We start from the raw sequence: 26,739 nt of genomic DNA, 5'->3' as shown, positions 1-26,739 counted from the left end.
GTGCAAAAAAACCCCTCTAATTTGAGGAAATAGCTTTTTTTAATCAAGTATAACAAAGAGTTGTGAATTCAGCCTTGCTTTAGTTGGATAAGCGAGGACAGTGTGAAGGTTGCTTTCATCTCAACGTTTTGTAGAGTAAAAACTGGAAGCTGGTGGACCTATTCTGTAGGATAGTTTGTAGTAGACTACTTGCTCGGCACAATTTGGGCTTACTTAGTAGCTGACAAATTAAAATCACATATATTTTTAACACCAAATTTTTGGTTGTTGCAGACATTCTTAAGGATCTTGTAGAATCTGGTGAAATGACTTCTCCAAAACATAGAGGAAGACTAAGCTCTGCTGCCAAATCTCCTACAGGATCTAAAGCAGAAGAGATTTCCCCAACTCTACGTGGAATACGTAAAGCCATGGCAGAAGAACCAAATGAATTTTTTCTCATTGCTGATGGCAATTTGACATCTCCAGCACGTAAAGGAAGACCGAGCAGCATGGTAGAAACTCCAAAAGAGTCTGTGTCTGACACGGTCAGTGGGGTGACGTCTCCAAGTCGCAGGGGAAGACCAAGCTCTAAAGCTGAAGCTCCTAGCGAGTCTCTTGCAATACTTGATTTAGAAAACGTAATACCGACGGTCATTGAAGTGACTTCCCCAAGTCATAGGGGAAGCCGAAGCTCCACTGGTAAAGCTCCTAACAAATCACTCTCTACTTCTGATGCTAAAGTGACTTCCCCTACACAACGTGGAAGACCTAAAACTGTGGCAGAAGAACCCAAAGAATCTGTTCCCATTGCTGATGGCAAGGTAACATCTCAGGCCCGTAAAGCAAGATCTAGTACAACTGTAGAATCTCTGAAGCCGTCTGATATTGTCAGTGAGGCGATTTCTTCAAGGCGCAGTGGCAGACCGAGCTCTAAGTCTGAAGCTCCTAAGGAGTCTCCCACAATATCTGATGGCGAAACTGTAATGCCAACAGTCAGTGAAGTGATTTCTCCAAGTCGTAGGGGAAGACAAAGCTCCACTGGTAAAGCTGCAGAAATAACTTCGCCATCTCGGCGTGGAAAACCTATATCCTATGCAGAAGAATCCAAGGAAACTGTTTCCATTGTTAAAATAACCTCTCCATCTCGTAGAGGAAGAACTAGCACCACAACAGAAGGTCCCAAGGAGCCTGTGTCTGATGTGGTCATTGAGGAGGTAATTTCCCCAAGACGCATGGGAAGAGCTGGCGCCAAGTCTGAAGCTGCTAATCGGTCTCATGCAGTATCTGATGGAGAAACCATAATGCCAACAGTCAGTGAAGCAATTTCCCCAAGTCGAAGGGGAAGAACAAGCTTCACTGGTAAAGCTCTTGAATCTCGCTCTACTTCTGATGTTAAAGTGACTTCTCCAACTCAAAGTGGAAGACATAAAATTGTGGCAGAAGAATCCAAGGAATCTGTTGCTGATGGCAAGGTAACCTCTCCAGCACGTAAAGGAAGACCTAGTATCACAGCTTCCAAGGAGTCGGAGGTCCGTGAAGCAACTTCACCAAGGCGCATCGGCAGATCGAGCTCCAAGTCTGAAGCTCCTAGGGAGTCTCGAGCAGTATCTGATAGAGAACTGGCTTCCCCAACACAGCATGAAAGATTGGGAAGCCGTAGAGGAAGGCAAAGTTCCTCTACCATTTCCAATGATCCTGCAACTTCTCCAGCACCTAAAGGAAGACAAAGCACCACAACAGATGTGCTCAAGGAAGTTCTTGACGTTACTTCCCCATCTCGCCGTGGAAGAGCTATAAAAACCACCTCCCCAGCCCTGGAGGAATCTGTTCCCTCTGTCGAGACCAAGTTGGCATCTCCGACACGTAGGGGAAGACCTAGCAGCTCTTCAGTCACTAATGCATCTAGTCTCCCAACTTCCCCAACACGAAGACAAAGCACCACAACAGAAATGCTCGAGGAAGTTCCTGAAGTTACTTCCCCATCTCGCCGTGGGAGATCCATAAAAACCTCAGCCCCGAACGAGTTTGTTCCCTCTGTCGAAACCAAGTTAGCATCTCCGACACATAGAGGAAGAACAAGCACTGCCGTTACTAATGCACCTGAACTCCCAACGTCCCCAGCACGTACAGGAAGACAAAGCACAGCAACAGAAGCACTCGAAGTTCCTGAAGTTATTTCTCCATCTCGCCGTGGAAGAGCTATAAAAACCACCACCCTAGCCCCGGAGGAATCTGTTCCCTCTGAGACCAAGTTGGCATCTCCGACTCGTAGAGGAAGACCTAGCAGCTCTTCAGTCACTAATGCATCTAGCCTCCCAACTTCCCCAACACCTAAAGGAAGACTAAGCACCACAACAGAAATGCTTGAGGAAGTTCCTGAAGTTACTTCCCCATCTCGCCGTGGGAGATCCATAAAAACCTCAGCCCTGAAGGAATCTGTTCCCTCTGTTGAGACCAAGTTGGCATCTCCGACACGTAGAGGAAGACCTAGCAGCTCTTCAGTTACTAATGCATCTAGTTCCCCAACTTCCCCAACACCTAAAGGAAGACAAAGCACCACAACAGAAGTGCTTGAGGAAGTTCCTGAAGTTACTTCCCCATCTCGCCGTGGGAGATCCATAAAAACCTCAGCCCTGGAGGAATCTGTTCCATCGGTCGAGACCAAGTTGGCATCTCCGACACGTAGAGGAAGACCTAGCAGCTCTTCAGTCACTAATGCATCTAGCCTCCCAACTTCCCCAACACCTAAAGGAAGACTAAGCACCACAACAGAAATGCTTGAGGATGTTCCTGAAGTTATTTCTCCATCTCGCCGTGGAAGAGCTATAAAATCCTCAGCCCTGGAGGAATCTGTTCCCTCTGAGACCAAGTTGGCATCTCCGACTCGTAGAGGAAGACCTAGCAGCTCTGCAGTTACTAATGCATCTAGTCTCCCAACTTCCCCAGCACCTAAAGGAAGACTAAGCACCACAACAGAAATGCTTGAGGAAGTTCCTGAAGTTACTTCCCCATCTCGCCGTGGGAGATCCATAAAAACCTCAGCCCTGGAGGAATCTGTTCCCTCTGTCGAGACCAAGTTGGCATCTCCGACACGTAGAGGAAGACCTAGCAGCTCTGCAGTTACTAATGCATCTAGTCTCCCAACTTCCCCAGCACCTAAAGAAAGACAAAGCACCATAACAGAAGCGATAGAGAAATCTATTCCAGTTCCTGCAGTTACTTCACCAGTGCGCCGTGGAAGACCCATAAAAAGCAGCGCACCAGACAAGTCTGTTACCACTGCTGAGACCCAATTGACATCCCGGGCACGTAGAGGAAAACAAAGCACCTCTGCAGTCACCAATGAATCAGTTCTCCCAACTTCCCCAGCACTGAAAGAAAGACCAGGCACCAGTACAGAAGTACTTGGGGTTACTGCAGTCACTTCCCCGAATCGCCGTGGAAGAGCCAAAAAAGGCACAGTACTTCTTGAAATCTCCCAGCAGCCAACTACTGACAAGGATCATCCTGTTCTGGTTTCTGAAGGTAAAACAACATCACAAACACGCAGGGGAAGACAAAAGGCTGCAGAAGAATTGCCCCAAGAGTCTTCAGCTCCTGAGTTGCAGGTCACCCGTGCAAGTAGGTCTGAAGTCTCTGCTGAAGTGTCAGAATTATCACAGCAGTTGCCCAGCACCCAGTCACGAAGAGGAAGACCAAAAGCCTCTGCGCAAACTTCTACGGTGTCTGTCTCAAACTCTGAGATGCTTGTTAGTTCGCCGACCCGAGGAGGCAAATCTAAGGATAAATCAGAGGCGCTAAAGGACTCTGTTCAATCTGTGACTGATGAGACGACTTATCCGAAGCGCAGAGGGAGGACAAAAGTGCCAGACGTTACTAAAGAGTCCAATGCAGTTACTGATGGCAAGACATCTGCACCGAAACGTGGAACTAGATCTAAGGCTACTGTCGATGCCTCAGAGGAGTCTGGTCCAGCTGTAGAGGAGGTAACATCGCGCAGAGGAAGGGCTGGAAAGACGGACGTGCCCAAAGAACCTGAAGTGACTAAAAGTGCAAGCGATGGTTCTGAAGTTACATCAACACGCAAGGGAAGATCGAGGAAAAACGAAGTGTCCGAGGAGACTGTGCCCGTTTCTGATGTTACATTGCCTAAACGAAGGAGGAAACCTGACATTGCTGACGGTGAGTGACGTTTTACTAGAGCTTTGAAGGGAATCTGTCACCCCATGGACTGTTTTGATCTATTGCTATGGGCATACAAGTAACAGAATGATTAAACCAGTCTTGCTGAACATGTCAATATGACGCTGATAGGAGGAGGGCACCATTTTTATAATGAAGTCTTCCAGGCACAGCACACCCCGGAGCCTGGAAGAAATCATTAGCATATAACAACACTACAAATGAATTTCTCAGGACCTACACCGCAGCTATGAGGCATTCAGGTAAGATTGGATTAATCATTCTATTACCTGTTTGCCCATAGTAATAAATCAAAATCGTCGGCGGGGGGGGGGGGGGGGGGGGGGGGGGTGTCACAGTCCCTTTAATGTTACTTAACCCTTTCACAATCTTGACATGTCCCGTTTGTGTTTCCAGTTTTTTGCTTTTCTTCCCAGAGCCATAACTTTTTTTTTTTTTTTTTAATTTCTCAGTCGATATGACAATAGGAGGGCTTGCTCTTTTGCTGGACAAATTGTACATAAGAAAGACACAATTAGTTTTACCATATCATGTGCTGGAAAGCGGAAAAAAATTAAAAGTGCAGTGGTATTGCAAAAAAGTGCAATTCCACAACTTTGTTTTTGTTTTTTTTTTTTGTTGTTTTTTTTAATAAACCATGTTCACTAAATGCTAAAACTGACGAGTCGTCATGGTTCTCCAGGTCACCGAGTTAACAGATATCAAACATGAATAGATTTGATTTTATTTAAGTGGTGAAAGTTTTTCCAAAGTTTCCAAAATAAAAAAAAAAAGGCACCATTTTCCAAGACACACGTAGCGTCTTCATTTTTTGGAATCTGGGGCTTGGTGACGGCTTATTTTTTGCACTCCGAGCTGACTTTTTATTTACATTATTTTGGGGTTGACACAATGTTTTGTTCGCCTGTTATTACATTTTATTGCAATGTAAATCTGGCATCTTGTTGTTGTTCCCACCCCCCCCCCGTGCCATTTTATAATCGATTCATTCTTTTGATAGACCAGGCATTCAGGTGTGTATTTAAACTTTTTTTTTTTTTCACTTACACTAGGAGCTTCAATCATCCAAACGTCTATGGGATCATAGCTTTAGGGCAGTGACAACCACAGGGGTCTCCGGCAGACCTCTGGTTGTCATGCCAACCCTAGTGCAGTATTCTTTGTCCTCTGTAAGGAAAGTAGGTCATGCCAACCCATCGGTGACCCGAGGTCATGTGACACGGGCGTCGATGAGCGGGGTTTGTGCCGCACTTCCGGTGCGAGCATGTTAAACGCTTGGATCAGAGATTAGCAGCAGCATTTAACCTGTTACAGCTACGGGTGGATCACAATGAAATCAGCTGGCATGTGCCGGAAACCATGTGGAGCGCGGGGACATGACGTACCTATATGTCAAAGGTCGTCAAGGGGTTAAATGGACTTGTCGGCACAGAATGACATTTTCAGACTAAGTTGGTGCTTCACAGCGCGGCTAATCATTTTATATGCACCTTCCCATTTGCTTGTTTTACATCGATCTCCCCCCTTTTTCTTTGACAGGCACCATAGTGTGATAGGCGGGAGTTGTAATAAATCTGCCTGTTGTGTCGCTGTTGCAGCACTTGTAATCTGACCGTTATCCCTTCCTCCTTCTAGGAGAGTCTGAGTTCTCTCAATTACCACCTGAAGGCATAAATGAAAAGACTGGCAGATCAACCAAGAGAACTGTCCGCCAGAATGTGAAGTCCTCAAAGCGAAGTGGAGAGGAGCGGCTACAAGAACCTGAACCGGAGTCTGTGTCTCCTGTGGCTGAAAAGGCCCAGCTACCTTCTCCAAGAGGAAGAAGAAAAGCCGTTCACAGTGAACCAGCTTCTTCTGAAGGTAAGATGACTTCTACTAGTACATGACATAAAGCGGCCTTCTGGGCCAGAGAGAATAGTCGAATGGGATGAGGCACAGACCAGTCTCCTGTTGTATAGTACTGGAGACAGATGTAATAAGACTGCAGTGCTGGCTCCCCCTACTGGAGACATGGCAGAATGCTTGAATATATGCTGCCCGGCTATGGCTGCTCCATGCTGCTGTTTAGGAGATGAAGTTTGCTAAGCGGTGTATTTTAAAAAGATCATTGTCCACCTTCCTACAGTATTATTCTTACTCTGTATAATTATCAAAAACTTTTTTTTTTGTTTTGTGAACCCGTTTTTCAGTTCTTTATCAACAACTATTATGGATCGCTGCTAGTAGTCTGCTTCATGGCAGTAACTCAATAATTTTTTTTTTGGTTCTTGGTTTCAGATTGTAATTCAAGTTTAGAGCGTGAACAAGCAGAAAAGTTACCCGTCCACACTTCCCCCGTGACCAGAAGAGGTGGAAGACGGAAAAACACAGAAGAACTTGCTGGTGAGTTCTGAGCCCGTCATATTGCAAATTGTAGGTAGACAATGTTATAGAATTGGCTGAAAGTATTTTATTTCTTATTACAGCTGCTGAGCCAGATGTTACTAAACCAAAGACATCCAAGCAGGAGACAAGAAGTCGGGGGCAGTCTAAGGCCAAGGTTGTCACAGAAGTGAAGGAAAGCTCGGATTCAACAGATGAACCCATTAAGAGCCCAAAGCCCAAGTCTCCAAAAAGATCAGCTGAACAAGCAAAGGACTCGGCGACTGAAAGTCAGCCTAAGCGTTTACGTGGACGACCAAGAAAAAAGGACGACTCTCCCGATGCTGGTTCAGAAACAGCGGTACCTGAAGCTAAGGTCCCACAGAAGAAGAGTGCCCCCGCAAGAGGAAAATCTAGAGCTGCAAGAGATGTTAGTGATGCATCTGATGACCAGACAAAGGAATCTACCTTACCAGCAACCAAACCACAAAGAGGTTCTAGAAGAAATCCGAATGTACCCGACGGCTCCAGTGCTACACAGGAGGAGCCGACCAAACCAGCCTCTTCAGACGTTACAGAATCTACCACCAGGAGCACACGGGGTAAAAAAGCTTCCGACCACAATGCAGCCCAACCAGCACCTGAAGTAAAGGGTAAAAAAAACACCAGAGGTAAAACTGTGCAAAATGTAGAACTGGACGCTCCTAAATCCAAGGCAAAATCTGTACAATGGCACCCTCTGCTGGCCACTGACATTGAAAGCACAGCAGACGAAGTATCAGCTCAGGAGTCCAATGAGGCACCTACCCGAGGCAGAAGGTCCAAAGGAAAGGCCAAACCTGATGCTCCTGAACTACAAGTCCCTGCAAAAAGGTCGCGCAGAGGAAACAATAAGGAGGCTGAGGAGACTCCAGAAGCATCTGGCCCTGAAACGCCAAGTGTAATGGATGCTGCTCCTCGTAAAAGAGGGAAAGGGGCAAATGTGCAGCTGGAAGGCACAAGGGCAAAATCTGTAAACGAGACTACAGATTCTACTAAAGTGAAAAGTCCGCAACGTGGCCAGCGAGCAGCATCGAATGTACTAAATGCTGAAAATAATGAAGAACATGAGGTTCAACCGTCCACTTCAAGAAGACAGAGGGGAACAGCGGCTAGTAAGGCAGCTGCTGAAAAAGAGAGTGCCCAGTCCCCTGTTAAGGCTAAGAGTCCGAAGGGAGTCTCGGGTAAAAGTAACGTTAATGAAAAGTCCCCAAAATCTACACGGGGAGTAAAAAGGAAATTGCCAAACGCTGAAGCAAACATTCCCCCTCCTGAGGAAAGGGAAACTCTATCCCGAACAAGCAAATCCGTCCTAGTGGAAACAGAGAATATTCCTGCTGGTCGTGGTAGGAAAAATCAAAGAAATGCCAAAACTCAAAAAAGTGAAGTAGAAGAGGCGCCAATTGTAAAGCCGGCGGTGACCTCCGAATCGCCAGCAAAGAGGAGAAAAACAGGTAAGCACAATGAGATAACTACTCAGTGTCCTTGTATCAGAGGGAGCGGAAAGTATAGATGTACAACCTCTGTACATTTGTAACCCCTGCTGTAGTGAAGTGACCGCTGTAGCTACTTACAAGTGCTTGTTGAGGATTTCAGAAAATTCACCCTCAAATTATGACTAGGGATGAGTGGACCCCAGAAATTCGGGTTTGACTGAACTTTAGTCTAAAGGTTGGTTAACTGAACCCCATATAAACCCCTCGCTCTCCAGCCCATGTCTATATTTGCAGTTCAGCACCACACACTGGGTGTCCGGTACAAACCCTGAACTTTAAAGTTCATGTTCGCTCATCGCTAATTATGACCTGTTAATGCTTTGAGCTCTGAAGTGGGAATAACTCTATCATTCTGCAACTTCTAACTGCTCCTGTATGGAGGTGCGTGTTTGTACCAGTGTATTTTTTTGTATACATACACAATATGTTAAGGTGTGTGTGTGTGTATATATAATATTTCAAACTAACGTTCTTCTTTGCCACTTTTTTTTTTTTCTCTTTTCCAGAGGCAGCTACCACTGCAGCTCCGAAAAAGAGCTCCAGACAACAGACATCTAAACCTGATGTCGAGAAGCCATCTGCAGCAGCAAAAACCAGAACAAGCGCAAGGAGCAGGAAATAAATCCACCGTCCCATTTTTTTTTTCTTTTTTTTTTAACTTGTAAATTAAATTATAAAGTTTTGAAGCAGAATTACGTAAAAAAAAAATTAAGTGGTTTCACAGAACTCTAGATGTTTTAAATACTTTAGTGCTGCCTCTTAATTGTTTTCAAAGGAATTGTACATTTTTATATTCAATTTTTTTCTTCCCTGTTTGTCACGTTGAAGCTTTACAATTTTATGCAGATGATTGTGATTGGAAGAAAGGGAATGCATACTTCATGGCCACTTCTGAAATTCATATATATATATATATATTTTTTTTACATGGTGTTTTTTTTCTTTCTTTTATTGCAATATTCATATTAGATTGGTATACCTATTGAATTTGCCAGTATTCGCTTCTGCTGTGGTTTAACATATTGGAATGATTATTTTTGTTAACTTGTTAAATCTGTAATTTGCTTTAATGTGATGCAAAGATTGTATGGGAATCATTCCAGCTTGTGGCTTTCTGTAATTATGCCATTCGCACTATGTCTTAAGTGAGGTTTTAACAACCATATGTATTTAAGTTTGTTTCTTTGTATTTTTAATATGGGGGGGCCTTAATATATGTAATATATATAAATATATCTTAGACATGTCTGGTCTCGGTTTCAAAGTACATAAAAAACATTACTGCGGTCTACCAGCTGAAGGCATGCATACAGAATTTTAAAGGGGTTACTTGGTATTAGAAAAACAAAAAAAAAAATACGGCGCCGCAATATTAGTGTCTGGCATGGCAGCTCCAGTCGTGTGAACGGCTGAGCCGCAGTACATAGCCTATAGACAGCAATACTCGTATTCCTGCCAGGTGTCGTCTTTTATACATTTTTTTTTTTTTACCCTTATAACCCTCATTTCAACTCATAACAGAATGTAAAAAAAAATGCTTTGCAGCTAATGTGATTGTTGTGCGAAACGCGTTTGTTTTGTGTGTTTTTTCCATTAACATATAAATTTCAGCTGCAGCAACATGGCAGCCCCCGAGGAATGTTAGAGCAAAGTGTGCCCTACGCTCAGAAGAATGTAGCGGAGGTCCTTTTGCGTCCTGTAATGCCTTTGGTACCATGCGGTGGCCTTCACACTGATTGCACAACTGGTTTTTAAAAGTGGTGTATGTAAAATTTCAAGCGTTGAATGGAGTTTTGATTTGTTTAATGTATTAAAAAAAAAAAAGAAATTAAAAAGCTGACTTGCAAAGGTGTTTCCATTTTATTTTATTTAAAGTGGTGCGACAGGTACTGTCATTTCATTGACAAGAGGTTAACGGGACTCTCCCACCCTCACCTTCCAGTGTTTTTCCTGTCCCCAAGGGATAGTGGCATGAGGGAGGTTGCTCCTAGAGTGAAAATCTTATCCTGTGGAGGTTCATTGTACAGACTCCTGGGCTGCCAAGCAGTCTGGGGCTGACACCTCTGAGTAGAGGTTCATCAGTCACTGCTCGACTGGGGGAAGGGAAGGATGAGACCCATGATACACTCTTAGGCCGACACATCTCTGGGTAGAGGTCCCTCATCCAACAGCCAGCCAGTGCACCTTCTACAATAATACAATTTTCCTGGTTGTGACACCGCTTCCCTCTGTGGTGGGCTCTCTATATACCAGCTTCCCCGGAAGGCAGCACATGTGAGTGCATAGTGTAAATATCTCGAAGGACAAGACCTCTGGGCTGATACGAGCTTTATGACGAAGCTGGGCTACGAGCTTTATGACGAAGCTGGGCCAAGGGCTTCATACTGACGTTTGCATTCAAACTACTTTTGCTGAGCATGTGTGTCATTTTGTGGTTGAGTAACACTTGGATGTTTTCACTGTTGTTTACCAGAGCAGTATCAGTCTAACTACTGAAGGTCTGTAGCTGGGCACATGGTGTTAATACAGAAAATTAGTTCCCTGAAGGCTGCCTTCCAGCTGTGCCCTGTTGACTGGCTCCTTTGGGTGGAGCTAGGCTGTCAATTGAAATTTTATCATGAATTTCTATGGATTAGCCTCTTGAAGTCCAAGTCTGGTCTCATGTCTCGCACATTTAAGCATGGCCTGAGTCTGTGCCTATGGCCTTGTGACTCATTGCTCGTTCTTCTGGCTTTGCGCCTCTGGACGCAGGCCCCTGACTTCATGCCTCGTGCTTCTGATCAGCCTTGCCCTTTCTCTAGCCTCGACTCCAGATCTAGCTACTTCATTCTCTCGAACTTGGCTTAGCCAAAGGAGAAACTGCTTGGATTGGCCAGCGGTTTTGGACACTCATTTCACCCCCCACTCTGGGGGATAGATCAGGAATTCCTGGTGTGGCAGATCTGGAGCACGCCCTTTAGATTCCCCTCACCTGTTTTGAGGCTGCTGCAGGAATTCTCGGCGGATTGTCTGGTAAGGGATCGCTGACCGCAGTGTAAACAGAGACCTGCTTAAGAGGAGGAGCAGTATATCAGGCACACGTATGCAGGGAAAAGTGGCTGCCATCTGACACCACTTCCGGGGTGTGGCCGCGCTTGAGGTGAGAAAATTGAAAATGGCACCATTACATTGTGAAAGGTGCTCTTCCCATACCATTCTTGGCTGCAACAGTGTATCAGCAGAATGGAGTAAAGGAGCCAGGCCAGAGATCCTGTGAAACAATCCCCTAGGTGCATAGTAGTTTCCTGCTGCTGGTTTGAGTCAAATGCCCCTCTTACCTTTTGTCCCTTTAATACATTTTGTTGTAGAAGAGGTCTTGAAAAGCTCTAAATAAAATGAAAAAATGTGCACTTTGTGGAGCCAAAATTGTTGCCATCCTATAAAAAAGTTGTGCCAACTTTGCATAGAGAAGACCGTGGCAGAAGAATCCTCGTCTTGTGTTTAACTTGAAGGCCATAGTAAAAACTGAGGTCAGGAATTTGCTTAAGGGACTTAAGAATTGGTCCCCTCATGTTACTGCTGAAAAGTTGGATACAAGCTCGGACGATGACTTGGAAATACAACCCCCTGGCAAAAATTATGTAATCAGTTTAATTTTGTAGGGGAAAAAAAGCAGATCACAGACATGGCACAAAACTACAATAATTTCAAATGGCAATTTTCTGGCTTTAAACACTAAAAGAAATCAAGAAAAAAAAATGTGGTAGTCTGTAATGGTTACTTTTTTAACCAAGCATAGGGGGAACATTTAGTCACTCAGTTAAGAGGGAATAAATTATGGAATCATGAAAAAAAAAACACTCCAAAACATCACTAGTATTTTGTTGCACCAGCTCTGGCTTTTATAACCGCTTGCAGTCTCTGAGGCCTGGACTTATTGAGTGTCAAACAGTATTCTTCATCAATCTGGCTCCAACTTTCTCTGATTGTTGTTGCCAGATCAGCATTGCAGGTTGGAGCCTTGTCATGGACAATTTTCTTCAACTTCGACCAAAGGTTTTCAATTAGATTGAGATCCGGACTATTTGCAGGCCATGACATTGACCTTGTGTCTTTTTTTCAAGGAACGTTTGCACAGTTTTTGCTCTTCGGCAGGATGCATTCTCATCTTTAAAAATTATATCATCATCCCCAAACATCCTTTCAATTGATGGGATAAGAAAAGTGTTCAAAATATCAACATAAACTTGTGCATTTATTGAAGATGTAATGACAGCCATCTCCCCAGTGCCTTTACCTGACAGGCAGCCCCATATCATCAATGACTGTGGACATTTGCATGTTCTCTTCAGGCAGTCATCTTTATAAATCTCATTGGAAAGGCACCAAACAAAAGTTCCAGCATTATCACCTTGCCCAATGCAGATTCGTGATTCATCACTGAATATGACTCATCCATTCATCCACAGTCCACGATTGCTTTTCCTTAGCACATTGTAACCTTGTTTTTTTCTGTTTAGGTGTTAATGATGGCTTTTGTTCAGCTTTTCTGTATGTAAATCCCATTTCCTTTAGGCAGTTTCTTACAGTTTGGTCGCAGACGTTGACTCCAGTTTCCACCCATTCGTTCCTCATTTGTTTTGTTGTGCATTTCCGGCTTTGGAGACCTATTGCTTTGTTTCTGGTCTTGACACTTTGATGTCTTCCTTGTTCTACCAGTATGTTTGCCTTTAACAACCTTCCCATGTTGTTTGTATTTGGTCCAGATTTTAGACACAGCTGGCTGTGAACAACCAACATCTTTTGCAACATTGCGTGATAATTTACCCTCTTTTAAGAGTTTCATAATACTCTCCTTTGTTTCAATTGACATCTCTCATGTTGGAGCCATGATTCATGTCAGTCCATTTGGTGCTACAGCTCTCCAAGGTGTGATCCCTCCTCTTTAGATACAGACTAACGATCATATCTAATTTTGATGCAGGTGTTAGTTTTGGGAATGAAAATTTACAGCGTGATTCCATATTTTTTTCCCCTCATAATTGAGTGACTCCATAATTTTCCCCCTATGTTTGGTTAAAAAAAAGTAACCAATACTGACTACCACATTTTTTATTCTTGATTTCTTTTAGTGTTTCTTAAAGCCAGAAAGTTGTAATTTGAAGTGACTTTCATTTGGGGCCGTTTCTGTGATCTGCTTTAGGTCGGTGATTCCATAATTTGTGCCAGGGGTTGTAGTAGGGTTTTATTTGGATGTCTCCTCTTCATCCTCGGACGAAAACAAAGGTTATCCATGTTTCCCGGCAGAGGACATAGATAAATTATTTAAAGGGGTTTTCCCACAAGCAAAGTTCATTTTAATCAATAGATTATGGAATAGTAATTTCCACAATTGGATGTGTTAAAAAATAATGTTCCTGTGCCGAGAGAATCTTATAAATGTGCCCCTGCTGTCTGACCGTGCAGAAACATGGTCTGATCATACCACATCTTCTGGGCAGGGGAGGAAGCAAAAGAGTATGCAGACATTACAGCACAGGACTGTAAATAATCATTTCAGCTAAAAGATTTATTAAAAACTCTGGGAAATGCTTTATATCACAAGAATGAGCGGTGCTTCCATACTGGCCTATCTTTTGTGTTCTCCCCTGCCGAGGAGATTGGTATGACCAGACCGTGTCCCTGTATGGTCAGACAGCCATTAGGCCACGTGCACATGTTGAGGATCTGAGGTTTTGTTTTACCCCTGTATTTGTAGGCCGAAACCAGGAGTGGGTGAAAAATGCAGAAGTGGTGACGTGTTTCTATTATACTTTTCCTCTGATTGTCCCACTCCTTGCTTTGGCTTACAAATACTGAGGTGCAATAACTCATGGTGGTACACAGCAGGGGCACACTTTTACCTCAGCACAGGAACATTGGTTTTTTTTTTATATACAACATTCAGTTGTGCAAAGAATTATTCTAAGATGTATTGATTTAAAGTCAACTTTAAAATGAACTTTGTGGGAAAACCCCTTAAAGGCTGCTAATGTCCTCAATTTCCATTGTGGCCCTAAGAAGACCAGCACTGTAGGATCGTGATGTTTTGGAGGGGGGTTGTAGGTAAAGAAACCAATATTTTTCAGTACATACTGTAAGAATGTATCCTCCCTGATAAAGAAGGAATGGAAGAAGCTTGATAAGAGGTTTCATTCTAAAAAGATTTCAAAGGAAATACCCATTTTGAAGTGGATATTTGAGAGTTGGGAAAAGGCCCCAAAAATTGATAATGCCATTTCACGTGTTCCGAAAACCAGCCCTTAGGAGCCCTGAGTCATCTAAACGACCCATTAGATAAAAAGGTAGAAAGCTTCCTCAAAAGGTCCTGGGGTAGCAGCATTTAAGGCAAATATCGCTACAACATGCACAGCAAGATCCCTGATTGTACTGTTAGATCAGCTGCACTCCCAGATAAAAGAAAATGCCCACAGGATCAGATTTTAGCCAGTTTTCCAACCATTTAAAAAGCAGCTGATTTTCTACCGGACCCACAAGGCTCATGGCCTGCTCATTTGCTTTATGCAACTCAACTCACAGACCTATTTGGTTGAAGAATTAGGCAGGAGATCTTCAATTGAAAAGAAAATTATATGGTGTTCCATGCCAAGGAGAATCCCTTTTTGGACTAGTTCTATATGTATTGGAGAAGGCGGCAGATGCCAAGAAAGAAGTGCCTGCTAATTCCTTTCCGAAGAGGTCCTTCTGGAAGAAAGCAGTTTGCTTCTACAAGGACCAGGTACCTGAGATTGATGGGCCCAAGAAAAGAGAAAGGCTTTAATGAGGACTCCTTTCCCTCTGACACCCTAAAGAGAACCGGAAGACAAATGACGTTGAGGCCGCAGGTAGGCGGAAGGTTAAAAACTTTATTCCTATTTGGTAGAGATTTCAGAAAACAGATGGATCTTAGATACCATAGACCCAGGTTTAAAGCTAGATTTCAGCTCCTGGCTGCCAGAAAGATTCTTGGTCACAAGAATCCAGTCCTCAAAAGCAGACCAGGCCACAAGGTCTTTTTTTTTTTTTTTTTTGCTGGAAAAGCCAGACTGCTCCTTAAGACCTATCATGAACCTGAGAGATTTGAATAGTTGTTTAATAATCAAGAATTTCAAAATGGAAACAGTGGTGAAATTTCTCTTTCCAAAATGCTTCATGGTAATATTAGATTGCCGGTTGAGTTCCTGCTGCTGCACAGGGAGAATCTTGTCTGCTGCGGTCTCCCATTTTTCTCCAGCCACAATGGAGCCTGCTCAGCACAGACATTAGTCCCAGTGCCTGGCCAGGACAGATATTGCATGTTTGGTTACTGCTGCCCTTCCAGGTTTAGCCATTATAACTAGTGCTGTTCGGCGGCGAGCAGGCGCTCATGGGACTAAGTCCTGCTTTTCTCCTCCTGAGCATGCCCAGGGGAAGACCTCTCATTGGAGGTTGGGGGTCACACGCTCAGGTCCTGTAGCAGCTCCTGTTGACCCACTACGAAGATCCTGAACTGCTACAGCTATAAAAGGTTCACATGGCTGCACGGCCATGCGCTAATATTTGTGTTAGGCAATTGCCAGTGGATACTCTGCCACACTGTATATAAGTGGTGTGAGTCTGTTTAGACTTGCGGCTGTACATGCAGGCAGCTAGCGTCAGTGGTGGCAATTAGCCTTGGCCTAGCATCTGGTTCCTTCATGTGTGCGGTTAGCACGGAAAAGTTCCAGAGCAAGCACATTTAGTTAGGGTTTTAGTTCCTGTGTACAGGGACTCTGTGAGGCAACAGCTCGCTTTCATTTCACACAGGGTGAAGTTTAACCCACGTGTGAGCTCAGTGTCCATCTGCCATTACTTGCAGCAGGTATCTCTGCACGGTGGACCCCGGGCTGCGAACGCACTTTGTATCTATCACCCTATTACTTGGTGCGTTCCGCTAGCCCTAACAGCCAGGATGCATATTACCACACACCTATCCTTCTGGAACAGAAAAGAGACGCAAAGGACATCTAGACAGGAGAATACGGGCGTCAAAATTACTCTGGAGTCCCTAGTTTGGTGGCTCTATCAGGAGAAACAGGGCGTTCCCTGGGAGATTTTGAATCCAACTGTTAAAGTCACGGGATACAAGCCCTTTTGGTTGGAGGTACATGTGGAGAATGGAGCTTTTCAGGGGCATTGGTCACTGGTTCTGAGAGCCTCCTCAAATCTGAAGGAACTAAAAGCAGTCAGGTTGGCTCTAGATGCTGTGGTAGCCATGCTGGTTCAGTTTGCTTCATTATCGTCTCCGGCGCCTGCGCATTAAGTTTTTTTTTCAGGCATGCGCAGTTGCGCTTCCCTTCATACTTACAACGCAGGCGCCGGGGATGATAATGAAGCAAGAGGAGGCGGTGCCCGGCGCGCACAGGCCCGGAGTGACGGCTGGGAGGCGTCTGGCTTAGGAAGGAAAGACCTGCCTCCCTGGCGATTTCAGGGTATGAGGGGCGCATTTTATAAACGTTTATTTCAGCGTGTGCAGGGAACATAACTAAAAGAGCCACCTTGTTAGAATGCAGCATTTGTGCTGCACAAGGTGTCTCTTTTAGTTACAAATGCCTGAGGGGAGTGACAGGTTCCCTTTCAGTTCTTCAATACAAAAAGTGAAACTCATAGAGTCATTACAGAGTGATCTATTTCAAGTGTTTATTTCTGTTAATGTTGATGATTATGGCTTACAGCCAATGAAAACCCAAAAGTCATTATCTCAGTAAATTAGAATACTTCATAACACCAGCTTAAAAAATTATTTTGACATTCAAAATGTTGGCCTACTGAAATGTATGTTCAGTAAATGCACTCAATACTTGGTCAGGGCTCCTTTGGCATCAATTACTGCATCAATGCAGCATGGCATTGAGGCGATCAGCCTGTGGCACTGCTGAGGTATTATGGAAGCCCAAATTGCTTTGATAGCAGCCTTCAGCTTGTCTGCATTGTAGGGTCATGTTTAGAATTGAGAGTCCTTAGTAGTTGATACCTTTACTCTGCCGCCTCATTGGGGGACACAGGACCATGGGTGTTATGTTGCTGTCCACTAGGAGGCGACACTATGCATAATCTGAAAAAGATTAACCGTGGCTCCTCTGCAGTATACACCCCTGGACGGTGTCAGCCTTCTCCAGTTTTTGCTTAGTGTCGCGCATAGGAGGCACACCTAAAACTTTTTTTTACTCCATTTTTTCTGACGGGATTACAGATGAAGAAAAGTGGGTCTCCTGTGAGACTCCCAGCATGGCTCCTTCCTTGGCCCCCTATTACGGGGTGCCTGGTTGAAGTCGAGATGGCTCTTCCCCATGTCGCTCCTTCCCCAGTCCCTCGGGTGCTGGTTCGAAGTCAAGACCCCCTCCTTCCCCAATTCCTTTTGGTTTCTGGGTTGAGGTCGAGGCGAGGATAAAGCCCCCAGATGGTGACAGCAGCACCCTCCCTAATCCCGTTCTGGGGGCATTAGGTTGAGACGCCTCAGGTACAGGCAGCACTCTGCAGCTCCCAGCAGCATGGACCAGCAAACTGGCTGCATCCAGGGACCCCAGCCTAGCTGCGGGCTTCTGTCGGGGCCGGGGAGGAGTGCAGGCAGGCATGGCACAATAGAGACAGGGCTCCCTGCGCCCCTGTCTCTGTGGCAGCACCAGCTCTATAGTGCCTCGGGGACCCCTCACAGGGCCCCGCTTATAGCCCCACCGCTATCCTGCCTTTAAATCCGGGGGGTCCGGTTCAGATCCGATCCCCTCCTGGACTTTCAGGCCGGCCTGAAGCCTTTCTGGGCATCAGGCATCTAATTTAGGCTGTGGCTTCGGCCTAGCTGAAGCTGCCGCCTCTTCTCCGCCCACGGATGACAAATATGACACTCTACAGTGTCATAGAGGGGGCGGATCGAGACAGAAACGGTGTGTTTTTTACACTGCTCTGCCTCCCTTTTTCAGCTCTCCGCCCCCTTCTCCCCCTTCCTCTTCTCATTGGCCATTTCTGCTGCAGGGCAAGGATTAACCCTGCATCTCCCTGTTCAGGCCAGCCAGCCTACGGGGGGCACAGGACTGTGGATCTTCGGCGCTGGACCTTGGGGCAAACTGGTGGGGTAAGATCATAGCTGGGTTTTTTACTCGGCTGTGAATCCATATTCCCTATAAGGCTCCCCTATAGGTTCTTCTGCATAGCCACCCCTGTAGGGTCCTCTGCATAGCCAGCCCTTCTGTACTCTGTGCACTATGTCGGGCTCAAGGTCCAAGAGAACCAGGCAGGACTGCTATTATGCATTCTGCACAGCTTGCAGGACCGCTCTCCCCAGTGGCAGCACGTACTCGCACTGCCAGGACTGCATCTAGACTACTGTGTCAGAGCCCCAAGAAGCCCCTGCCAGTGCTTCGGTGTCTAATGTCACACCGGAATGGGTCACTCAGATGTCGCAATCTATGACGCAATCTATAGATAACCTAACCTCCACAATGCTTCAGGCTCTGCAGAGTCATGCCTCGGCTATGACTTATCCAGCAAAGAGAGCTTGACTCAGGAACAGGACGACCCTAGCACATCCACGTCTAGGTCAGGACGCAAGCGGACCCATAGGTCAAGTCCATCTGCATCATCCCATAGCACACGGTCATCCCCTTCTAGGGAGAGACACCATAGTTCCAGGTCATCTAGACCATCCCCTTCCAGAGGGAGACAATGCAGATCTCCACAATCCCCGACCAGAGAAGGCCTCCGCCCCAGCTCACCGAGCAGGGGACACCTCAGTGATACACAGGATTTGGAAGGCATCTGTGACTCGGACAAGGAAACCGAGGGGTCCCTGATCCCAATCCCCCCTAGCAATACAGCGCTAGTTGAGGACATAATCTCTTCCATCCATCGGGTGCTGGACATTTCTGATCTGCCACCAGAGTCCCCAGAACATAAGATTTCCTTTGATGGAGCTCTCAAGCCGCCTAAGGTTTTCTCTAACCACCCAGAGTTTAAGGCGATCATTAAAAAGCAGCTCTCACAGCCTGAGAAAAAATTTGCTAATCGCAAATATCTGGAGGCAAGGTACCCCTTCTCACAGAAAGACACCAAGGAATGGACAGATCCACCCGAAGTGGACCCCCCAGTCTCCAGGCTAGCAGCACAGTCCCTCCTTTCACTGCCAGATAGCTCAACCCTCAGGGATGCAGCAGACCGGCAGGTAGAACGCATGGCTCGTTCAATTTTTGAGGCTGCAGGGGCATCCCTGGCTCCCGCCTTCGCTTCAGTTTGTGCTGTCAAGGCCATTCTGGCCTGGGCCAAAAATTTACAAGATGGCCTTCAAGCATCCGCTCCTGAGCTGTCGGACCAAGCGGTTCAAATAGCAGTTGTAGCAGATTACATGCTTCATGCGCTCTGGATTCAGCAAGTGGTGTACCGGGGATAGCATCAAACGCCATCACAGTTCGGCGTATCCTCTGGTTGCGGGAATGGAAAGCGGACGCAGCCTCAAGGAAGTCCCTCACGCACCTCCCCTACCTCAGTGGTCGACTTTTCGGTGAACAGTTGGACACGATGATATCCAACGCCACCGGGGGTAAGAGTACCTCTTCCCCAACTGAAACCTAAACGCACTTACAAGAAGCATAACCAAACTCGATTCCGATCCTTTGGGAACTCCTCGGGCTGGTCCGTCTCGCATCCAAAATCGTAACCATTCCCCACGCAGGGACAACTTACGATCAACGCAAAGGTCGGACAAGACCTGGCAGTCAAGCAGGCCAGTCTAAGCCCAGAGGAGGAAAATCTCAGACTCTCCTCATCATGACTCACGGACTCCGGAAGACAGCACACCCGTAGGCGGCCAACTTTTGCTCTTTCATCAAGTCTGGCTGCCTATTACAGAAGACAGGTGGGTCATGGAACTAGTGTTTTCCGGATACAAGATAGAGTTCACCTCCAAACCATTGGACCGATTCTTCCTCTCTGTCCCCCCAAAACCACCAGCCAAGGCTTGTGCCTTCCACCAAACGGTCTCCGCGCTTTTTCAAGCAGGAGTCATAGTACCGGTTCCCACGGCCGGGCGCTTCTGAGGGTTCTACTCCAATCTATTCCTAGTTCCCAAGAAAGGAGGCAGCGTACGGCCCATACTGGACCTAAAACAGCTCAACAAAAATGTACGGGTCCGTCACTTCCGCATGGAATCCCTTCGGTCCATCATTGCGTCCATGGAGAAGGGAGAATATCTCGCCTCCATAGACATACACTGTGTTCCAAATTATTATGCAAATTGGATTTAAGCTTCATAAAGATTTAATTTTTTTGTTTTTCAAATAAACTCGTGAATGTTATTGTGCGTCAGGGCTCAATGGATCACTGAAATCAATCTTAAACACGTGATAATTAGTTTTCCAGGTGATTCTAATTAATGGAAAACTACTTAAAAATGATATTCCACATTATTAAGCAGGCCAGTTTTTAAGTAACATGGGAAAGAAAAAGGATCTCTCTGCTGCTGAAAAGCATCAACTAGTGGAATGCCTTGGTCAAGGGATGAAAACATGAGATATTTCCCAAAAACTTAAGCGTGATCATCGTACTGTTAAGAGATTTATGGCTGAATCTGAGCACAGACATGTTTGTTCTGATAAAGGCAGAATGAGGAAGGTTTCTGCCAGGCAAGTTCATCGGATTAAGAGACCAGTTGCTAAAAAGCCATTACAAACCAGCAAACAGATATTTGAAGCTGCTGGTGCCTCTGAAGTCCCTCAAATCTCAAGGTGTAGGATCCTTCAAAGGCTTGTTTTGGTTCATAAACCTACTATTCGGCCACCCCTGAACAGTGTTCACAAGCCGAAACGGTTGCAGTGGGCCCAGACATACATGACGACTAATTTTCAAACAGTCTTGTTTACTGATGAGTGTCGAGCAACCCTGGATGGTCCAGATGGATGGAGTAGTGGATGGTTGGTGGAGGCCACAATGTCCCAACAAGGCTGCGAAGTCAGCAAGGAGGTGGAGGAGTCATGATTTTGGGCTGGAATCATGGGGAAACAGCAGGTTCCTGAAAGTGTGAAAATGACCTCTGCAAAGTATATAGAGTTTCTGACTGAAAACTTTCTTCCATGGTCTAAAAAGCAGAAACTTGCCTTCCGGAGCAAAATCATCTTCATGCTGACAATGCCCCATTTCATGCTGCAAAGAATCCCTCTGAGTCATTGGCTGCTATGGGCATAAAAGGAGATAAACTCATGGTGTGGCCACCATTTTCCCCGACCTCAACCCTATAGAGAACCTTTGGAGTATCATCAAGCAAAAGATCTATGAGGGTGGGAGGCAGTTCACATCAAAACAGCTGCTCTGGGAGGCGATTCTGACTTCATGCAAAGAAATACAAGCAAAAACTCACAAGTTCAATGGATGCAAGGATTGTGAAGGTGATATCAAAGAAGGGGTCTTATGTTAACATGTAACTTGGCCTGTTAGGAGGTTTTGGAGTTAAATAGCTGTTTTGTTCAGTGAATGTGACCTAATGCTGCAAATTCCACAAATGAGCATTTTCAGTTCTTTAAAACATATCAAATGTATAGAAATTCTACTGTGCCTAATAATTTGGAACAGTGCATTTTGAGTTTTTATGTATTTTGGACATTACACTGTTATCATTGGGAGGTTTCTTCAATAAAATTTGATGTATAATCTAACGGGTGATGACTTTTATTAGACTGTCATTTGCACCGACCATTTAGGAAAATCCGAGAAAAATATAATTTGCATAATAATTTGGAACACAGTGTACAAGACGCATACCCACATATACCTATTGCACCCACCCATCCGAGATTTCTCAGGTTCGCAATCGACCAGGACCACTACCAGTTTGTGGCTCTCCCGTTTGGACTCGCCACAGCTCCCAGAGTGTTTACCAAAGTTATGGCAGCCACCATGGATGTCCTGCACTCCAGAGGCATAGTAGTCGTTCCATACTTGGACAATCTACTCATCAAGGCTCCCACCTTCAATGACTGCGACCTCAGCGTCTCAATCACAACCGACACACTGAGTTGCATGGGCTGGTTAGTCAACCTACAAAAGTTATCACCAACCCCGAGTCAGTCTCTGACCTTCCTGGGAATGCTATTCAACACCTCCAGGGGTCTAGTGCTCCTTCCCAAGGACAAGGCACTGGCTCTCCTCGATCTCTCTTTTTGCCATGATAGTCCTTGGCAGGATGGGGGCAGCAATAGAAGCAGTCCCATTTGCCCAGTTTCACCTCAGGCCTCTCCAACTAGCCATTCTCAAGTCCTGGGACAGGAATCCTTTTTCTCTCTCAACAAGGAGTTCCAGCTAACGTCGTCAACCAGGAGGTCCCTGCACTGGTGGCTCAAGCCAACCTCACTAGCAAAGGGGAAATCCTTTCTCACAGGTCAATGGAAGGTCCTCACCTCACCATCGCCTGATGGGTTGGGGTGCGGTGCACCTAGACAACAGGGCAAGTGGTTCCCAGTGGAAGCGACCATGCCCATAAACATCCAGGAAATTCGTGCCATCCTCCTGGCATTGAGGGCCTTCCATCACTTACTGGCAGCCTCTCTCACATCAGAATAGTCAGACAATGCCACGGCTGTGGCGTATGTGAATCACCAAGGGGGACCCGCAGTACCCAGTCGATGCGAGAAGTATCACACATCTTCCACTGGGAGGAGGACACAGGGTCGGTTCTCTCGGCGGTCCACATTCCAGGTGTGGACAACTGGGAAGCAGACTTCCTCAACCGACAAGGAATAGACTCGGGAGAGTGGTCTCACCATCCCGAAATTTTTTCACCAGATCTGCCATCACTGGGGGACTCCGGATGTGGACCTAATGGCATCCCACTTCAATGCCAAGGTCTTCAACTTCATGGCCAGAACACACGATCCGCGGTCGCTCGGAGCAGATGCTCTGGTTCAGGACTGGACCCAGTTCCAGCTTCTGTACATTTTTCCACCTCTCCCCCTGATATCCAGAGTGGTGAGGAAGATCAAGCAAGAGGGAGTTCCAACCATCCTAATCGCACCAGACTGGCCCAGACGTACATGGTATGCCGATATCGTTCAACTTACAGCAGACGCCCCCTGGCGCCTCCCCGACTGCCCGGATCTTCTGTCACAAGGCCTATTCTACCACCAGAACTCAGGGGCCCTCAAATTGATGGCGTGGCCCTTGAAACCTGTGTTCTAACCCAGGCAGGCCTCTCGCCAGACGTCATTAGGACCATGATCAGGGCATGGAAGCCAGCCTCTGCCAAGATCTATTACCGTACCTGGAAAGCTTTCTTTACATGATGCAAATCTCGTGGCCAGACCCCATTCCCTTATTGCCTCCCCAAACTACTTGGTTTTCTCCAATCGGATCTGGAGGCCAGGTGTCAGCCCTCTCAGTGCTTTTTCAAAGGTGCATTGCTACCAAGCCGCAGGTAAGGACATTCCTTCAGGGGGTTTCCCGATTGGTTCCCCCCTACAGATGACCACTAGAAATGTGGGACCTCAACCTGGTCCTGACAGCATTGCAGGAACCACCCTTCGAACCCCTTAAGGAGGTCCCGCTCCACTTTCTATCCCGGAAGGTGGTTTTCCTGGTGGCAATCAACTCGCTACGCAGGGTGTCTGAACTGACAGCACTCTCCTGCAGACGGCCCTTTCTGGCTTTTAACCAGGGCAAGGTACTCCTCCGTACGGTCTCATCCTTCCTTCCGAAGGTTGTGTCCAACTTCCACCTCAATGAGGAAATTTATCTGCCTTCCCTTTGGTTCATAGAGTGGAGAAGGCTCTGCATACGCTTGACCTTGTCAGGGCATTGCGTATATATGTGTCTAGGACTGCGTTCTTCCGGAAGTCTGATTCTCTTTTCCTTCTTCCGGAAGGTGGCCGCAAGGGTCTGCCAGCTTCCAAAGCTACCCTTGCCAGGTGGACCAAATCCACCATACAAGAGGCCTACCGCCTTAAGAATTCTCCTCTTACAACCGGTATTACAGCACACTCTACACAGGCAGTAGGGGCCTCCTGGGCCATTCGGCACCAGGCTTCGGCACAAGTGTGTAAGGCGGCCACTTGGACTAGCCTACACACGTTTACTAAACACTACAGAGTTCATACCCAGTCCTCAGCGGACGCGAGCCTGGGTAGATATGTTCTGCAGGCGGCGGTGCCCCAAGTGTAGGGGCCTTTCTACACAATATTCGTCCATTGCTTCCCACCCAGGGACTGCTTTGGGACGTCCCATTGTCCTGTGTCCCCCAATGAGGCAACAGAGTAAAGGAGATTTTTGTGTACTCACTGTAAAATCTTTCTCTTAGCCTCTAATTGGGGGACACAGCTCCCACCCTGTTGCCCTTTCCGGGCCGTTGTTACTGTTGAGTTCTTATATTGTCTTCTTGAGCTCGTACATGGTTGCCTTATAAGCATGGTCATGTTATTCATGTTACGTTCCTCCTAATGCTTTTGCACAAAACTGGAGAAGGCTGACGCTGTCCAGGGGTGTATACTCCAGAGGAGGAGCCACAGTTAATCTTTTTCAGATTATGCATAGTGTCGCCTCCTAGTGGACAGGAGCATAACACCCATGGTCCTGTGTTCCCCAATTAGAGGCTAAGAGAAAGAAATTTTACGGTGAGTACATAAAAATCTCCTTTTAATGGCTAACTGAAAAGATGGTAACAAATTGCAAGCTTTCGAGACTACACAGGTCTCTTCATCAGGCATAGACTAAAATAAATTCTGGAGAATCACATATTTATGCACAGCACATCACAGAATAAAAAAAGAAAAAAACATGGATAAGACAGGTGACATGAAGCAGAATTACCATGAGTGATAAACAGTTATGTCCTTAAATATTGGACCAGTTCTTAGATAAGAATGACCCCACATGGTCTGAGGGGCAAATTCCATAGTTACTTAGTTGATGTAAAAAGACATAAATCCATGCGACACATTCATTCCTGCACTAAGAGTGTCAAAGGTCATCATTAGTTTGTATTCCCATATTCTTCTGTCTCTTTGAGATTTGAAGCTACCATTTAATACAAGTAATTTCATGTCCATAATGTTATGATCCGGGAGACAGAAATGTATTGCCACAGGTAGGTCCTTTCTTTTTTCTTTTATTGTATGGCGATGAGAGTTCATTCTTGCTCTCGTTCTCAGTTTCTGCCCTGTCTCCCCTACATACAGATCCCCAGTTGGACATTTAGTACAAATGATTAGGTACACCACATTAGAAGTGAAGCAGCTGAAAGTACCTGGTATCTTGTAGTCCTGATGTGAATTGGGGATCTTTATCTTGTCATTATAAATGGACAGGTTTAACATTTTTTCTGATTGCAAGGAAAGGTACCTGCAGCTGTTGGAGAGGACAGGGAACTCTTGACAATGATGCTTCTTAGATTTGGGGGCTGCCTAAAACAGTAGTGGGTGGTATGGAAAAATGGATTGTAAACGGGCATCTTTTTGTAGTAAAGGTTGTAATTTCCGTGCAGCTCCCCTTAGAACCTCCAGATTTGGATTGTAGGTGACCACTAGAGGTACCCGGTTGTTTTCTTCTTTAGCTTTGTAATGTAGCAGGTGATTCCTTGATATTCTGGTGGCTCTTGTAATCTGGTTTTCAATTGTTCTTGGATGGTAGCCCTGATTCAAAAAGGTCTTTCTAAGGCAACCAAGGTGTTCATCTCTATCCATGGGGTTGGAACATTTACGATTGTTTCTGATGGCTTGGCTGTAGACAATAGAGTTTTTTTTTATGTGTTTTGGATGGAAACTGTCCCATTTAAGGTATGTTGGACGGTCAATTGGCTTCTGATACAGTGATGTTTCTATTTCATTGTTCTGCAGCTTAATAATGGTGTCCAAAAAGTTAATTTCAGTGCAGGAATAGTTGAGTGTCAAGTTGATGGTAGGATGAAATTGATTAAACTGTTCATGGAACATCTTTAGCTGTGGCTCAGACTCCGTCCAGATGATTAAAATATCATCAATGTAGCAGTAGTAGGCCAGGGGCCTGAGGGGACATGACGATAAAACGTCGCTTTCAAACTTGGCCATGAAAAGATTTGCATACTGTGGGGCCATTTTACTTCCCATTGCTGTGCCAGTCTCCTGTAGATAGATCTTGTCAAATTCAAAAGTAATTGCGGGTGAGAATGAATTTATAAGCTTCAGCACAGAATCAGCATCAGTCCCTGTGTTTCCCAGGAAGAATTTACAAAGATTCCACATCCATGGTGGCCAGGATGGTTCCTTCTGGTAGAGGACCTATTGCTGATAGTTTATTCAATAGGTCAGTTGTGTCCTGAATGAAGCTGGATGTATCCTTTACCAATGGTTTAAGAATACCCTTTACCCATCCAGATACCTGCTCAGTAAGGGTGCCCACACATGAAATAATTGGTCTTCCTGGATTTCCAGATTTGTGGATTTTGAGAAGCATGTAGAATGTCCCTGTTCTTGAACTTCCTGGTATCAGGTCATCGGCTCTTATGGATTCATCGGCCAGACAAAATACTAACTTATTTAGTTCCTTGTAATAGTCCTGTGTAGGTTCAGACTACAATTTTTTGTAGTAGCGTGTGTCCATAAGTTTTCCGTTTGCTTCCTTCATATAGTCTGATGTGTTCATCATGACTGTTGTACCACCCTTGTCAGCAGGTTTG

The 26,739-nt window shown here is 45.7% G+C and overlaps 1 protein-coding gene across 1 annotated transcript in view; it reads left to right on the top strand.

Moving 5' to 3' along the window:
* The window catches only part of MKI67 (marker of proliferation Ki-67), a 47,472-nt gene extending 37,543 nt beyond the window's left edge, over positions 1-9,929 (top strand). The window contains exons 17-21 of the mRNA XM_069753945.1: positions 274-4,164; positions 5,821-6,045; positions 6,463-6,567; positions 6,651-8,039; positions 8,588-9,929. Coding sequence (XP_069610046.1) covers positions 274-4,164; positions 5,821-6,045; positions 6,463-6,567; positions 6,651-8,039; positions 8,588-8,703 — 5,726 coding nt within the window. The 3' untranslated portion in view covers positions 8,704-9,929. The remainder of the gene's footprint in view (positions 1-273; positions 4,165-5,820; positions 6,046-6,462; positions 6,568-6,650; positions 8,040-8,587) is intronic.
* Positions 9,930-26,739: the final 16,810 nt, after the last annotated feature.

Source organism: Ranitomeya imitator, chromosome 2 (genome assembly GCF_032444005.1).
Source record: "Ranitomeya imitator isolate aRanImi1 chromosome 2, aRanImi1.pri, whole genome shotgun sequence".
Taxonomy (NCBI): Eukaryota; Metazoa; Chordata; class Amphibia; order Anura; family Dendrobatidae; genus Ranitomeya; species Ranitomeya imitator.
Note: the sequence above shows the minus strand (reverse complement) of the source record. Positions and strands in the feature narration are given on the sequence as shown.